The sequence below is a fragment of the Engystomops pustulosus genome, chromosome 3 (genome assembly GCF_040894005.1).
Source record: "Engystomops pustulosus chromosome 3, aEngPut4.maternal, whole genome shotgun sequence".
NCBI lineage: Eukaryota > Metazoa > Chordata > Amphibia > Anura > Leptodactylidae > Engystomops > Engystomops pustulosus.
Genome location: NC_092413.1, coordinates 157,621,281 through 157,638,293, shown reverse-complemented (window position 1 = coordinate 157,638,293; position 17,013 = coordinate 157,621,281). Strand labels below are relative to the sequence as shown.

At 38.4% G+C, this 17,013-nt stretch overlaps 1 protein-coding gene across 1 annotated transcript in view; it reads right to left on the bottom strand.

Moving 5' to 3' along the window:
* Positions 1 to 2,535: 2,535 nt before the first annotated feature.
* Positions 2,536 to 17,013, bottom strand: part of CCDC39 (coiled-coil domain 39 molecular ruler complex subunit) — a 30,022-nt gene continuing 15,544 nt past the window's right edge. Inside the window, exons 10-20 of the mRNA XM_072142737.1 lie at positions 16,358 to 16,552; positions 12,970 to 13,134; positions 12,692 to 12,829; positions 12,091 to 12,299; positions 11,591 to 11,714; positions 9,110 to 9,269; positions 8,896 to 9,002; positions 6,771 to 6,911; positions 5,715 to 5,894; positions 4,495 to 4,577; positions 2,536 to 2,795 (exon numbers count right to left, since the gene is read on the bottom strand). Of these exons, the coding sequence (XP_071998838.1) occupies positions 2,639 to 2,795; positions 4,495 to 4,577; positions 5,715 to 5,894; positions 6,771 to 6,911; positions 8,896 to 9,002; positions 9,110 to 9,269; positions 11,591 to 11,714; positions 12,091 to 12,299; positions 12,692 to 12,829; positions 12,970 to 13,134; positions 16,358 to 16,552 (1,659 nt within the window). The 3' untranslated portion in view covers positions 2,536 to 2,638. The remainder of the gene's footprint in view (positions 2,796 to 4,494; positions 4,578 to 5,714; positions 5,895 to 6,770; positions 6,912 to 8,895; positions 9,003 to 9,109; positions 9,270 to 11,590; positions 11,715 to 12,090; positions 12,300 to 12,691; positions 12,830 to 12,969; positions 13,135 to 16,357; positions 16,553 to 17,013) is intronic.

Sequence of the window (17,013 nt, the reverse complement as noted above, 5' to 3'; positions counted from 1 at the left end):
AGCGTTACAAAAAATATGTCCCGGCTCTCCAAGCATCACTCCCAAACTTCTGTTCCTTCACATCAGCCCAGACAGGCAGAAAAAGAATCTCTGAGAAACGGTGGTCCTTCTTTCTTCTAATGGCCAAATCCTAGATCCTACTCCTATGGCATCAAACCAACCCCACCTCAGTAGTGCAAAGGCTTAGTAAAATTGCTCAACTGCCCAGACTAGAAGAACTTGGTGCATATGATAAAAGGAAACATCGCAACTTCAAAAAGGTCTGGGCCCCCTGGTTCTCCTTCGAGTCAAGATGTGTAAAAATTACCTGAAAGAAAACTCTGAAAACAGTTCCTAGAATATATCCCGACCCGCCTTACAGCACCTTCGCTTTCCTCCGACATATCTCCAGGAAGAGAGCAACAGATATGAAACACACAAACATAGATTTACATCCCTACAACTACATGCATGTACTTATGTGTATAAGAATAATTATATATTATATACATCTTTGTATATTCACAATGAGCTAGTGGTTATCAGCCAGAAGACCATTCTGGGTACTATCCCTCACCCCTGACCATTTGTGGTATGGCTCTGGCCTATAACAACAAACCTTACATCATCACACAAAGCATCTACTTAATGCTAATTTCTCTCACCCTCCTTTTGGAACTTACCGAACCCTCATATACGCTGCCTCTACACAACCAACTCTCAGATGGCTAAAACTCTCTCCTCTCACTTTAGGAATCTTCACTAGGATATCTGTTTATGTCCAGGTATAAGCATACGTTCTGTGAGCTGTATGTCTGCCCCTACTTCATCTTTTACTCTGTACTAAATGTATCACTTAATTGTTCATTATAACTACTCTTTAAGGTTTTTTTCATAAGAAAAAATTCAATAAAAAGATTCTAAAACAAAAACAATATAACACTGTGATGAACATATATGTATAAGGGGGATTCACATGCCAGAGTTTGTGCTGTTCATCAAGCCATCCATATCCCAGAGTGCTACAGGAGATCAAGCTTCAAAGGAATTCCCGAGAAGCAGCAACTTCAGCAGTGGTGGCAAACCTATGGCACGGGTGCCAGAGGTGGCACTCAGGGGCATTTCTGTTGGCACTTTGGTGAACTTTGTCCTGGGGTGATAACCTGACAGGAAGACAGGAACAAATCCACCAAATCTTTCTGCAGTCCCAGGCAACTTTAGAGATGCTGCTCTCAGCGCCATTTTTAAGCGACACTTCATTGGCTGTTGAAAGATTGAAAGATGTGGAAGAACAGGTAGCAGTAAGTTACTGCTTAAAATGCCATGTTGGCACTTCACAGTAAATAAGTGGATTTTGGTTGTAGCTTGGGCACTCGGTCTCTAAAAGGTTCACCATCACTGAACTCCAGGGATATCTCAGAGGCCTTCCTCCATTTTGTTTGGTAACAGACAAAGGATTATAAAAAATCCCAGTATAAGATGTTGGTTATTGAGTTATGGTCTACCTCAGCCCAAAGACAAATACATTTTTGGAATCTGTGTAGATCTGCCTAGATCTATCATATAGATATGAATAGTTAAGTTCCAGCATCCTTGGGTCCAGAGATATAAATATCTCGGGATTGGACCATAGCAAATGGGTCAGGTTTGGTATGAAGTGATCCAGTGATTCACCCAGATCCAATGATACCAAAACCTTGAACCTATCACTTCCCCTTGAGAAGCTATGACTTCTCCAAGGTTCTGGATTTAATACCAGGTAGGAGGGTCCTCAAAGCCCTTTTAGGGGTGTGCATGGGCGTGTCTGCACGTAATGGTCTTTACTTGGGAAACCTGTTACCATCACCATCGCAGGAAGGATTAAGCATTAAGTGCTCCCAATCAGTTTCCATTAGGCCCACACAAGATAACTAACATACCAAATTGCTGATACTTGTCGTCCTACCTTTGTATTTTGTACTCTGTTAACTGTATGTATATATCTATTGTGTGTACTGTTTGTCTAGTGTGGCCCTAAGGCAATTAAATATAAAATTTAACCTGTGTTGCTCTTTTATCTCGATCCATGAATCCCCACGTCCATGTCTTGGTTAAAAACATGCTACCGGGGTTGATCCTCACCCTATATAATCCAGTTACGGACTGGGTTTTTATTAAAAGAGAACTGGTGGCAGCTTATTGGGTTGATAAGGTTATGTTTCACTGATGCTAATGAAAGGGGTCTTTCAGCTATTCAGGGTTGTGATTTATTGTTGTACCATATCCGGAGGGTGTGCGGACAACGCTAAATCACTTCCCACGCCTTCCAGAACCCGTGCATTCTGGGAATATCTATAAAAGGATAATTAATTGACCTTTTGTACCCCTCAGGGGTCTCAAACATCACATCTTCCTTCACAAACACCATCTGAATTATCTGTCCAGATTACTGGTATTTTGCCAAATTGTAGTAAAAAAGTGATTAGCAATTGCACTAGTCCTCATGTATTCTCATCTCCAGCATTTTACGCCATATGGAAAATGGTGTCTACCATAATATTGTACTTTCAGCAGGTATAATAACAACCCTTCATTTATTGGTCATTTATATCATTGCACAATGTTGGAATAATAAGATATAATGATCTGGACATCATGATCCATATTTCTCCTGGCACTGCTACTTGATGCTTCTATGGGTACTTCCTCTGCTTGATGCCTTAGAGCTGCGAGCTGATGATGCAGTTGATGGAGGAGAGGATACAGGGAGACCAAGTTGGACTACATTTACTCGTGATGATGGAAGCAAGCTAGTTGAAGCTCTGGAAGAAGTTGACCTACAAAAAGTAAAGACATAATGCTTAAACATATACATATATCATTACAACTCTGAACAGTGCTTAAAATTAAAGGGGTTTTCCAGCTTATCTAGAAAACTCTTTGAAGGTCAAAGTAGAGGATTAGAAAATAAATACTTGCCCTTTTCAAACTTCCATTCCCCTTGATGTGTTATGTGGCCTAGATGTCGGATTACCCTATTGTGAGCCATATGGCTCCTGACTGGACCAAAAGCAGTGATGACTGCAGTCAAAGTATAACTGGAGCGGTAAAACTCAACTCTGATGTCACAGTTCCTGATGCTGAAGTGTTGGACCGGCCATTTTATTGTGGGAAAGGAAAGCCCAAGTAGTGTAAGTTGTTTCGCATTCAGAGATTTTAAAACTCTTTTAAATCAGACTATGACTGTTTACTATCTTGTTTCAGCAATTATTACATGAATGGTAAATCTGCAAAATTCTATAAAATTTCTCAGCAGCAATGAGATGGTTGCAATGTATCAGCAGAATTTGGTAAATGCAGTGTGTCTTTCCTGCTTGTGAACTGCCACAAAGTTATATCTATAGGAGTGGAGGCAGATCCACATCTACCATGGAAGAATGCGGAGCCCTTTAAAGAGCGCCGAAATTTGAATTTTCTTCATTTAAAGACTTCAAACAGGTCAATTTAGGACCCTAAACCACAAGTTCATAAGGACCTGTAGTTGGTTTACGGTCCCAAATCGACCTGACAGGTCTTCTTTAACCGCTTACCGCATTTGTACATTCCTGAATGTCCTGTTGTGGGAGGGGGAGCATGAAAAGCGCTCACAGGCTGGCACTGATCGCGGTTGTTAACCACTTAAATGCCGCTGGCAAAGGTTACGGGGGCATTTAAATATCTTTGGTACATGGGCGTCGCCATCTTTATTTTTTGAACGAAGCTCCCTGTGACGTCATCTGGGTGCGACAATCGGTTGCCAAGACAAATGTGAGTTTGTCAAGCTCCCAGGCCAATAGGCAGTATCTGTAACGGTCTGTGACTAACGGACTGATGCAGATGCAGGACAAAATCCTCATCTACAGCAATACAGTAGTATTGCCGTATATGGTGGAAGTGATCAGACACCCAAGGGATCAAGTATTATAAGGGACCTAAAAATACAGCTCCTACACCAAAGTCTGAAAAACTTATTAGCGGCAGAATTGGACAAAATCTAGATTTTTTTTTTGTACAAAAGGTTTTGATTTTTGAATTGTACAGAAAAAATGTACAGAGCAGCTTTCCAGTGCCCAGCATGGAATAATATGTACTAGGAAGGACAATTTGTTGTCTAGAAACTTCTTATATAGCTCTGTACATGGAAAGATAAAAAAGTTATGGGTTTTTGGGGGTAGGGAGTAAAAAATGGAAACCGAAACGAAAAGAGGGTAGGGGCGTTAAGGGGTTAGAGTACAATATAAAGTTCATTATTATCATCTGCACTATTGATTAACAAACTTTTGATGAAAGTTTAGTTACACTTAGTAGCCCAACTCAGTTACTCCTTTATCATTTTTCTGGGCCTGGCTACATAACAGATGGAGGGGGCAGTGTAATTGCTGTATTATGGCACACAGCAATAGACGCCAGCCACCACCTCAAACCTTAGACTCAGATGTTACTACCCCATAAGAAAGAAAACACTTAAAAAGCAGCCACAGATTAACCTTTTCTTACCGGATAGATGATATGGAACTTCGTGAAGAACCTGATCTCGAGCTACCTGGTGTGGACGTCCCAGCTGGTATTTGTAAACCAAACTGAAATAAAGTATCATAGATGCATTAATTATAATTCATGTATAAGAGATTTTAAAACCTAATGTCCAAGAGTTTATGGGAGCCTACTGCCTCCCCCAGGCTTTATATTTATTGGAAGCATGCTCTAGAGAAATCTAATGTGATTTCTGAACATTTATCTGCATACTAGTAAGGTAGGTGGTAGACCAAGGTGTGTCTTTGGCATCAGGAGCACTGCTATTCCTGTCAAGTCCACTATCTTCTCCCTCAGATAAGTAGATGTGTTTGTGAAGAGCATGGGGGGACAATGGAAGAGGGAAGTCATTTGGGCAGGAATAGGTATGCACCAACTATCTCATTAGCAAACAGATTAAACTGGGAATATTTTGTAAATGGTATAATGGAAAAATAATAAAGGTAAATTGGGAATAACAGTACATTTCTCTATAAGATGCTGCCAACAAATCGGGTTGAGGTTGTAGACTTTATTCTTCTAGATAGCAATATTTGTTACTTTAGTACTAGTAACATTTTAGGGATCAGGTAATTATTAATAGAGGGCACGGAGAAATGTATATCAATAGTTGTTTGTAGGATTAATCACCTGTAGACTGGTGTAGATATCTAAAGGCCTGTTAAATCAGACAGGTGATAGCATGTGTTGGGGTCAAACCAGTGTATCTACGAAAGTCCAAGTTTTTGTTTGCATTTAAATGTTATGAGGGCAACTGAATTATCCATCCCCATACAGCTTTCTGCAGAGTTTTCTGATTCATACATTAGCTTTAAAGACTAAACAGATTAGTAGCCTTATTTATCATATTCCACACCACTGTACATAATCCACACCTGCCTCTGTCTGTAAGGACTCACAAACTAGTCACATATACACACCAGGGCCAGCTTCACAAGAGATAAGATATATTACAGAACTTCTAATATTCAAATCGGAGGAAAATCCTTCTTTCTCCATTTACTTACTTACTCCTCTCATGTCCCTTTCTGATAAAATGAGCCAAATATCTGCAGTGCAGCATGGGAAAGTGCTCTACTTTTATATGCTTTATAGTACATAGTATAGAGGTGTTCATCAAGCATTGGACTTTATCAGGTGAACGTTCTGTCTGATGTTAATTAAAAGCACATAGACCTACATACCTGCTGGAAGTACATCTGTAATGGTACAGTGAGCTCTGGGTGTTCATCCATTGCTCGGGCCAACATCTTATTGATCGCTTTGTTGAAGTCTCGCAGCTCACGAACATTAATATCACGTTCATCTTCAGTTTCTCCTTTGCTTTTCTTTGCAGAACGGATTTCTTTTACCAGCTTGGAACACTAAAAAAACCGCACAATAATATAGATGGACCTGACTGACCTCCATTTTCAGACTGATAAATTTAATTGGTCGCTATAGCTTAGAATCTCCTCTTTTCATTATTGAAAAAGAAAAAAAATTATATTTTTGTAGACATTTTTTTTTTCATAGCAGAAAACACATTTCTCTTTCTTTCTCTAACCCCACTATATCAATCTAACCCACACGTAACAATTTGTGTAGGGAAAACTATAGCCAACTGGCACCAAAACTACGCACCACACCAGAAAGGTGTCCTGGCAGTCACTTGTGTGCTCCAAGATTCCTCTACCAAATATGATTCTCCTCCCCGGCCTTGCTTCCAGTGCTGCTGCCCTAGACCTGCTTTAGGTTAGCAGTTACAAAATTTGGCCTTGGAATGACTGCATTTCCAGGGGGGCAAGGCATGTCTTCTATACTAGCTAATATATAATTACATGCTTCCCCCTCTAGCCCTGCACAGACCACTGTGTAATAAATCTTGCTTGTTGTGTTTTTTAATGCATATTATTCCGAGGTAAGACATGGGTGGAGCATCCCTATAAATGATCAAGGTGTCCTATGACAAGGGGTGCATTCAGCACCTTAGGTTTCTGTTTTGCGGCAATTATACTCTTATGGAAGCGGCTGGTTGATACAGCATCACATAATCCTTTTATGTTAGTATGTATGTTTTACTTGAGAAGATTAAGGCATTTTGTTGAGATTGCTGTAAAATTACTAAGGGAAAAGATTAGAGATTTGAGCCTTTGTGAACAGAAAATCGCTTGAAACAAAACCAATCCTTATAAGAAATCATATCTCTGTTCTGTGCAGAGTATAAAACATGTTTCTCCTGCACAATTGTGGACATTAACCTGTTTCATGACTCTCTCCAACTTGTTCTTTTGATCTTCCGTCTCTTTGTTAAGCTGTGTAATGCTGGGTAGCATTTCATTCACCTTCTCCTGGTACGAGGCTTCCTCTTTCATCATACTATCAAAGGTGTTTTTCATAATCTGGAATAAAGTAACATTTTCTTTTAAAGATCATATAAAGCCTGTTGTCATGGTTTTTCAAAGTCACGTTTGTCTTTTAGCATTAAGATGACATTTTATCAGTAAGCGCGTCTGTACAGCTGGATACGGCATTAATGGGCATTTATTTGACTTCAATATTTAATATATTTTGTCGTCTTACAAGGGACCACTTGACAAATAAGACTGCCCTACTTTTAATGGAAAGTTAAGGTAATAGGAAAATCATGTTTAACACCACAAAATTGTTTACTTGATCAAAACCACACTGCGGGTCCATCCATCTAGGAAATATGGAATCCGTTTTTTTTAAGGCCAGAATTGTGCAGTCAGTATCCAGCATCAATTTGTCTACCTGCAGACGTGTACTTGTAATGGGCTACAAACAACGGTCCTGTGGTCTGTTGTTTCCAGCATCTGTGTCATCGGTGGGTGTGCTCCACTCATGTGCCAATGACGATAGAAAAAGATGGCCACCGGCATATGAGCCCATAGGAAAACATTGGGAGGAGTGATAACAGCTAGCACAAGGTCAAAAATAACATCTGCATAGCCAAAATGGCAGCTGTGAAAAGTGACCCGTGGGGCAGATTTTAAATCCATTTGACTACCTGCACTGTACAGTCCAGCTATCTGTTTTTTGGCGCACTGATACATTAATTTAATGGACCCATGCACATAAACATGTTTTTCATGGTCACATTCCTGCTGTGTTTGGGCTCAGTCTTTCTTATAGGTATCTGTGTGAAAAATATGCACGGGTGTCATTGGAGTGTCGTTCGCATTTGCGGGTCACTTTCTAGGTAACATAGTCATGTGGTCCTTCAAGGAGCAGAGATACGTTTTTCTTGAGGTACCGCAAGGCCTAAGAACAGTTTAAACCTGTGTGCAGGAGCTCAGTTAGGCTTATACAGAAAAACAAGGTGTGGGACACCACCCAAATTTGCCCAATCTGCTTAAATAATGAAGAATGACAAAAAATGAACACAAATTGAGGAAAAACTATCTCTTTTTCCCATCAAAAATATTATTTATTATCACATTTATTTAAAAAATGACAATATGTAGAATAAGATAAGATAAGAAATGCTTGGCACGCCAAAACACAACATACCATACAACGCACGCATACCAATAAGTAATTTGTGTCCCCGGGCGTCTTCCTCAACACAAGGAAGACGCCCAGGGACACAAATTACTTATTGGAATGCGTATTATAACTTTTGATTCTCATTACGTTTACAACGTTTGGAAAGACGATTGGAAAGTAGGGCAATATTTTATTACTTTTTATACCTCATTTTATTAATTATGTATTGAACATCAATTTAAATCTATATTTATGTGTACTATATGTGTATTATATGTGTTTTTTATTTTTTCTTATGTGAGTTTTTATATATGTGATGTCTTGTTAAATTGATGTATGGCGGATGTGACACTTTAAGTTCCCTTTGGGATAATAAAGTATTATTATTATTATTATTGAATTTTATAGAATTCATAGCTTTAGACACATCCGTTTACATGCACTTTGCACTTCATGAGCCTATTTGTGATTCTTTAATACTCTTTTGCTGCTAACATGACGTATTGATCTGTCTTTTTTTACTTTAGTGATACGATGCAGTTACATTTAGAAGATGTACATTATTTTGCTCATCTAGGCATTATTGTGCAGGTATCGTCTCTGTGAGCGGCTAGTACTGTGGTCAGTCGTCTTATTCTACGTATTGTCATTTTTTAATAAATGTGATAATAAACAATATTTTTTATGTGTAAAGGAGATAGTTTTTCCTTCAGATTTGGTTAAGTCTGCTTAAATAATGGTGGGTGCCGACAGCAGGAAGATCCCTTTTGCATGGTCCAGGAAGAACTGAGGAAGAAGCAGCAGCCCTCCGTACAAGAAGGTATTTCTGATAAATAAAGAGAGCACTTGATTCATGTATTTAAAAGGGGTATTTACCTGCATGTCTTCCTGAATCTCCTTTATCTGCCTCCTCTTGTACCTGTACTTCTCCTCAGCTGCTTTCTTTTGCTCTTCGAGTTGAATTTTTTCTTCATACTCCTCACCTATGATAGAGGTTGTCATGTATATAGTAAATCCACCTTTCTACACAAATTGCTTCACTAATAGTAACACACGGAACAGAGTACATAAGGTGCCGTACAAGACTTACTTGTTTCCGTCACTTTGTTAAATGATTTCCTATACGAGTTATTGCAACCATTTAACACTTGCAGGGTGTTCTCTAAAGCGCCGATTTCCTTTTCAGCCTTGCGAATTTTAGCATCTAGATCATCACCAACACGCTGGAGTTCTTCTTTTTCTTGTGCAGCCTTAAAAGGATATAGTAAAATAACAATATTCACTGGAACCATATAAGTGTAACTATTCTTTGTTTAAAATATGCTAAAAGATCTATAGCAAAGTATTCAACGGGAAATATTTTGCATTATACTAAAGTACTGAAGTCATGGTCTACTATGTACAACAGGGGCCTGTTGACTCTACCCAATGACTGCACGTTATATTCATTGTCAGCTTATCCGATTTTGCAGCAAAGAAACCAAGTACATACTGATATGTCCATAACTTACTTAGGGCTGAAGAAAAACATGTGGGGAAGTAAAAATCTGTAAAGTTTCATAAATTGCATTGCTGTAAGAAAGCATCAGAGCCTCATTTGAAGCCTTCTATTGTTCCTGGTGTTATCAACTCTTGAGGTATGCTATTACCCATGAAACAATAAAGACAACTTGAGACTTAAAGCGCAACTCCAAATTTTTTTTTTTTGTTCACAACTCATTAGCTCCTATGATGAAGAACAGCTTTGCCATGATCTTGATTAAATATGTGCAGCAGTTTATTTGCTATCCTGTTGATCCCTGCTCACACAGGAGGGAGAAGGGTGGGGTCATGTGACAGTGCTCTCTGTATGAGTGTGTTCAGAGCTGTGGATGCAGAAGCCTCCTACATAGAATAGTGAAGTACAAGATCTCCCCTTTTCGGCATCAATCCCTCCATCCAAGTTGGTGATTATGCAGAACTTTATCTGTCTTTCTGCACCTCAAGCTGTGTAATAGACTCCGCTCCACCTTTCCCAGCTCCTCCTCTCTGCACTTTCTGCACAGCAGGGAGCTGTCAACACAGACTATAAACTTAATTTAATTGTTTCACTGCTAGCTTCTACTACTTATTACATTCTCCATTCTCCAACGTGTGATGAAAGCTACCAGGTTGGTCATCATATAGCTCCATTATGTACACTATGCAGTGTTCAGTGGATTTACTTGTAGGAATCTCACTGAATTTACTGTTAAGTTAGTTTATAAGAGATCACAAGGCATAATGGGAACTGTGCAACCTAAATTTGACTGCGCTTCAGGGCAGATACAGGAAGAGGATACTATTTAACCCCTTAAGGACGCAGGGTATTTTAGCTAATTTCTCGCTCTCCATCTTCAAAAATCCATAATTGTTTCATTTTTCCATGTACAGAGCTGTGTGAAAGATTATTTTGTGCGTAACAAATTGTACTTTCCCGCGATGTTATTTATTATTCCCTGCCATGTAGTGGGAAGCCAGAAAAAATTCCAAATGTGCGCGGCACTCTGCGCTCCAAATACCACCTCTATTTTATTCTTTGTTTCGGTACGATCGCGGTGATACCAAATTTATACAGGTTTTATTGGGTTTTAATAAATTTTCAAAAATTAAATGAATGTGTGCAAAAAAGAAAAATAATTTTTGCCATCTTCTGACGCTAAAAACTTTTTCATACTTCGGTGCACAGAGCTGTGTGAGGTGTCATTTTTTGCAAAATGAGCCGACGTTTTCATTGCTTCCATTTTGAGGACTGTGCGACATTTTGATCACTTTTCATTACATTTTTTATGTCATGTAAAAAGGTGTAAAAGTCGTGTTTCGGGCGCCATTTCCCATTATGGAGGTCACCGCCGGCTGTAACCATTTTTATATTTTGGTAGATCGGCATTTTGGGACGCGGCGATACCTAATGTGTCTGTGATTTTTACTGTGTATTATGTTTTATATCAATTCTAGGGAAAGGGGGGTGATTTGAACTTTTAATATTTTATAAATTTTTTACATTTTTAAAAAAACAATTCTTTTTTTTTCACTTTTTCACAGTAACCCTAGATGGTCAGATCGTTTCTACCATATACTGCAATACAAATGTATCGCTATATATGGCATTTCTGCTCATTGTAATGAATAGGCAGAAGCCGGCAACCGATCGCCGCCTCCCGATGACGTTCCGGGGAGCTGCAATCCACAATCCCCTCATCCCTCCATTCCCCTAAATAGGCACAAACAGTATAGTAAGCATATCCTTTAGTGATCATTTATGATCAGGTTATATCTGTAGAGGACAAGTAAGGAAGGACACCTCTGTAATCATTGAGTGTATTCAGTTGCTTTTGAAACCTTTATTTGCTGCATGAAGGCGACTTGCTGGCTCCTGAGGACCCCTGTTTTCAGTATTTTTAAGTTCATACACTGAGAAAAACTTAGCAAGTCAGAGCCTGACTATCTGAACTCTGAAGAGAGATGGAAAAGAGTATATCATACTCTTCTCCCCTTAATGTCCTGTCTATGTTGTAGTGGCTGTGAGGCATAGACTTGTGACTGTTGTTACCTTTATGATATAATATGCCTGTGACTTCTCCTCTTCACCCTCTGGTGGCATCATTGCAACAGTAATTATTTCAAATCTTTTTCTCATTTTATCAACTTTTGCAATTCTCTCATGGAGTTCTTGACTGTGTGGAGAAGCAATAGTTTCCATTAAAATATTGTAAATAATCTTTAATATTTTAACATAATATAACAGTTATACAAAACCTAATAGAACCAATAATTCTATAATTGCTAGGTAGAACATGCATTTTGTACTAAGAGAGGATTATTTTCTTTATATAACTTTTGATTTAGTCTTTGTTTTTTCATCAACATGCAGTATCAGGAATATTTATTAATATCCCTGTATCCTCCTATTAGGAGATATATATGTATATATATATATATATATATATATATATATATATATGTTAGTAGGTTTCTCTACATTCTGTTTAGTAAAATCCAATAAAAATGTACAGTTTATAAATTATATTATATTAAACAAAATACAGATACCTTATAGTCTGTCTCTCCTGTTCTGCAAGCCGTATCTGAGATTTTAGCATCTCTTTGTGTATAGAAATCTCTTGTGTCCGCTCTTTCATAGCTGCTTGTAGCTGCAACTTGCGTTTCTCCAGTGAGTACACATCACCCGCTTTATTGTGTAACATGTCTCTCAGACGCTTGATTTCTAGTTTAAGGATGTTGTCGTCAACCATCAAATCCTGAAAAATATTTTGAATAGGAATAAAATAAAAATTCTCAAATTAGCTACTCGGTGTGTTAAGTCTTTACCTAACAACCTACACTTTGATAGGAGCAGAGTCCCATATCAATAGCCCAGGGTATATTGTACTGTAATCATGTGTGACTGGCCCAGACCACATGAACTGCACAGAATAAGGAAATGTGGCAACCAGACATACGTATTATTGGATGGTATGAATGCTCAACTTTACACAGATAATATTATAAAGTTTATAGTCAAGCATAATGCACAATGTCTTACAGCAAGAGCGAAAGACCTACAATGAATTCTATTGCCTTTTGGGCAATATATAGCAGTGGCCACACAAGAACAAGAATTTTCATCTTGCCACGAAAGAAAGTGAGTTACCTGTTTAGATGTCCTAAGCTTTTTTAATTCCTTATCAGACATATTATTAAAGAGTTTAAGTTCTTCCATTTTGCTGTTCAGGTTCTCTTTTTCCTGGCCAGTTTTTTCAAGGTCGCGTTTGATGTTACGAACGTCTCCCTGTTGAGAAGAGAATGTAATTTTAGCAAAATGTAATCCGGTTCATGAAGAATACAGAAGATACACTTGTCCCCAAAGAACTGTAAACAAGTGGAGCACAATTTCTTAATGATTAGTACTTATGACATAAGAGAACTTACCTGTAGTTTTTTATGCTGAGTATTTAGTATATTAAGGGCAAACTTGCGTTCATCAAACGTTTTACTTAGATCAGATACTTTCATTTCCAGTGAGTGTTTTTCATCTGTATTGACTTCACCTTTCAGCCTTGCTAGTCGGCGCTCCAGTTGTTGTATCTGGAAATCCTGTCCACAAAAACAATCACAGTATAAATAAAACATCTTTCCATAAACCTACACAATTATTTCACACATTGATCCAAGTTCTCATCAGTGTAGAAAGAAATAGCGCAGACTATATCAGCATCTTATTTTCTATAATAACAGTCCAGTCCAGACAATACATACTTTTATCAAGCTTGATTGGATGTGAGAGGGACTTGTAAGGGACTAGTAGGGACTGTTCCCTTAGCCTAACCTCCTTCCATGAATCATTTACATAATGTAAAATGGCAGGCAAGGCGGTATAGAAAATGAAAATTCACTTTAAGTGTATTTTCCTAAAATAAACACAACAATTATATCAGCCATGCAGGGTATTGACATCTTATGAATGGGCTCCACCTAATACAGATACATTCCAGTGTGATTAATGCATAGTCCTGCAGAAACCCCCAGCTGGGTTAATCTAATGGGTTTGCCCTCATGAGACAACCTTTCAAGAAATGACAATGGGGGTATCTATTGAACATGATAAGCCAGGGAATACATCCTGGCCAGGTGACTGTGATAATCTTCTTATATTTGCTATCCATGGCCTGTTTCCTTCTAAAATCAACTTTCATAATTATGCTAATGAGGTAGAAGGGCTCTGGGAAGCACTTCCACAGTCCCTCCATGCAGCAACTTCACAGGGTGTTACACTGGGCAGGATCACTCCCCCTTGCTCCCTTAGCACTTCCCTTCTACTGTGTGCTAAAACTGCCTCTGCTGCTTTGAGACTACCGCAGGCAGAGTGAGGATGGATAACAAAAACACAGTACCTATGATCTATGAGTAAGTATCCCTGGTTTAACATACTTCATTCTGATGGTAGATTTGCTTTAATATCTCCGCCCCCCCCCCCTGCAGGTGCTCTCCCTCTCCCACTGATGTCAGCTCACCAGGCTGTGAGCTCTGTGACAGAGCAGTAGGGGGGAATGTACAGGAGCACAAAGGTGGGGGCTGAGAGCTGAGGAGTCTGCATGCACAGACAAGTCATGTGTTGTAAGTTATAACACACAATTATATTGTAATGCAAATGCTTGGAGAAGGCAGAAAGACACATTTCCTATCTTTAGTGAAAATAAGGTCCCTGGTGACAGGTTCCCTTTATTCATAAAAATAAGTGGTAATATTACATTCCGAAGGCTTAAATCCAATGCCTGTAACACTTGGGGACATGAAATACACAACTGACTATTCTCATAATTTACAAATAATGGATTCCACTGAATCACTTGCAATATTACTTTTTATTTAAATGCAGAACTGTAATAAAGTTTTCAGTTTGTTGCTCTTAACTGCAACTTCTGGGATCTACTAAATTGACACTGATTGACACATGAACATCCTTGAGATTAACTGATGGTCTAAATTAAACTGGTCCAGAAAAATACACAAGGTTAAGGCTGCATTCACACACATGTATGGGGGATGTATATACGGTGACGTATATGCGGCCGATATAAGTCCCCCATACACTTCTATGGGCTCACGGCATCGTACGGCAGCAGTATGGTGCAGCACACGTGTGGCATCGTACCACTCCGTAGCCCGGGTAAAGATAGGACATGTGTTCCTATGGAGAGCTGCTCTCACCTCCTCCTCCCCGCGTGCTGCCGAGTGCCCGCCGTGCTACGGTGCAGCGGGCAACGGCAGTGTGCATGTAGCCTAAGGGTAACAAAACAAGAATCCTAGGTCAGGGGTTGCAAGTTCCAGAACTAAAAATAAAATTGTTCTTGTCAGACTTAGAATGAGGATCGGTCAAAAAGTTGAAATAACAAGTGAAACAATTGTGCCAATATTAGGATATACCCCTTCTGGTCTAGATGAAAAAAAGTATAATTCAGAAGATGTTACTGCAGTGTTATGTGTGCATCTAAAGAGTGTTTCTACAAGCCACTGATTCATGGGGTGTACTTAGCTTTTCACACAATATTTCCATTTTTGGCTTTACTTTTGGTAAGTAAAACAATGATGGTTCAATTTATTTATTATTGTGTATTGTGGTTCATCTGAGCTCATATTTACCAAATAGTAGGCCCAGATATTTCTTCATTATGTTCTGATAAAACTGGGAGTGGTAATAGAAGTCAAAATACCTTATATACTCGAGTATAAGCCTAGTTTTTCAGCACAAAAAAATGTGCTGAAAACCCAAACTCGGCTTATACTCGAGTAAAACAATATAGGTTTTACCAGGTTTTTGTGGTAAAATTAGGGGTCTCGGCTTATACTTGGGTCGGCTTATACTCAAGTATATACAGTATATTTATTTTTTTCTTATGACTGTACATATATTCCACAAAAAATAATTATGGAATATATTTTGACAACTGTGTGTAACCAGTTGTGGGTGCCCCTACATACTATCTAATCAGTGATAAAACTGGTAGATATACAGCTTGTGATTTGTAACACGCTATAAAATATGATGGCACTATATAAAGGAAAAATAAAAAAAAATAATTCCCCAATATAGAGTTATAAGAAAAGATAATTCAGAATTTTATCTCAAGGGGAATGTAAATAATTACTAAATATTATATGTCAGGAGTTATTATTCTAAGGTGCTGGTCACTATTAGAAAACTTTACTAGGGTAAGTACAAGAGCCTAAATAGGGTCACCCATAGAGTATTTAAAATTTGCGCAACCCTTCCTGTGACATCCCATGTCCTGTTGCGGATGGAGATGGCAGTATAGTCAGTGTATCAGCACGGCCCCTCATTCATAAGCACTTTCATAGCAGTGGTTGAAGGGGTTGCAGTTTTACAATAGTGGCCAAACCCATATGCTCTGGCGAAAACCTTTTTTTTTTCCAACCCTGAGCCCCTCATCTGATCAGATTTTATCCTGTCTGGTCTCACCCGATTTTATAACTTCACCATATATAACAACTATAAATAGCAAAAATATAAAGTGCGAATATGGAGAGAATCTATACTGTCTACATATAATTCTGAACACAAACACACAGTAATTACTCTAATTCATCTAAAAGACTGTTCTCAATCATGATTACACTGACCGGTTGTTATACTTAAGAAGCTTGGTTATTTTCTTGCAAAGCTTGTTCCTAGCTCTTTTTCTATATTTGAAAATATTTCTATTACAAAAAAAAAATGTCCTGCATGTGGTTAGCTTTCCCTAATCACAGCAATGGTATTTAAGAGGTTTAATGGTTGAGAACCAGCATGGATTTGTACCTGATTGTAAATGATCCCCTGTTGCTTTAAAGCATGCAGGTCAAGTTTTTGCAGTTGACTATTAAGGTTTCTCAGCGAGACTTGGCTTCCATTAATTTCTGATATCATGTGCTTTTCTTTTGTCTTGTGCTCATGCAGCTCCTGTGATTTCTTAAAATGTTGCTCTCTTATCTGTTTTAGCTGGGCTTCCAGATCCTGTGGAGATAAATGACAATATTATGAAAAAGACATTTCAGTTTTATTCAGTGTGGCTCAGCTCAGGCAATAGAGTCATTTTGTCAACGGGATCTATAGAATCTATCTATCTATCTACTATCTATTTATCTATCTATCTATTTACTCCATAGATTCCGTCTCAGCTGAATGTACAACCCTGATGGAGCAATTATTTGTATCCTTTGTCTAAATGCTCTGGGAAGGAGTCCAGCAATGGCTGACGTTACTGTTGACCACACTTGTGATAATTTAGTTTAACTCATACATAGAGGCACAATGCCTGGATCTGGATCTTTTTGAATTTCAGAACATTGCTATATTAGTGTGAAATCTAAGTTTCTTAACAGTTTTGTATTCCTCAATGCTTTTTTGTATTCCTTATGTAAAAGAAAGATAAAGAAAGGCAAACGACGTTTTCCCCATAACTAACTATGTTAAAA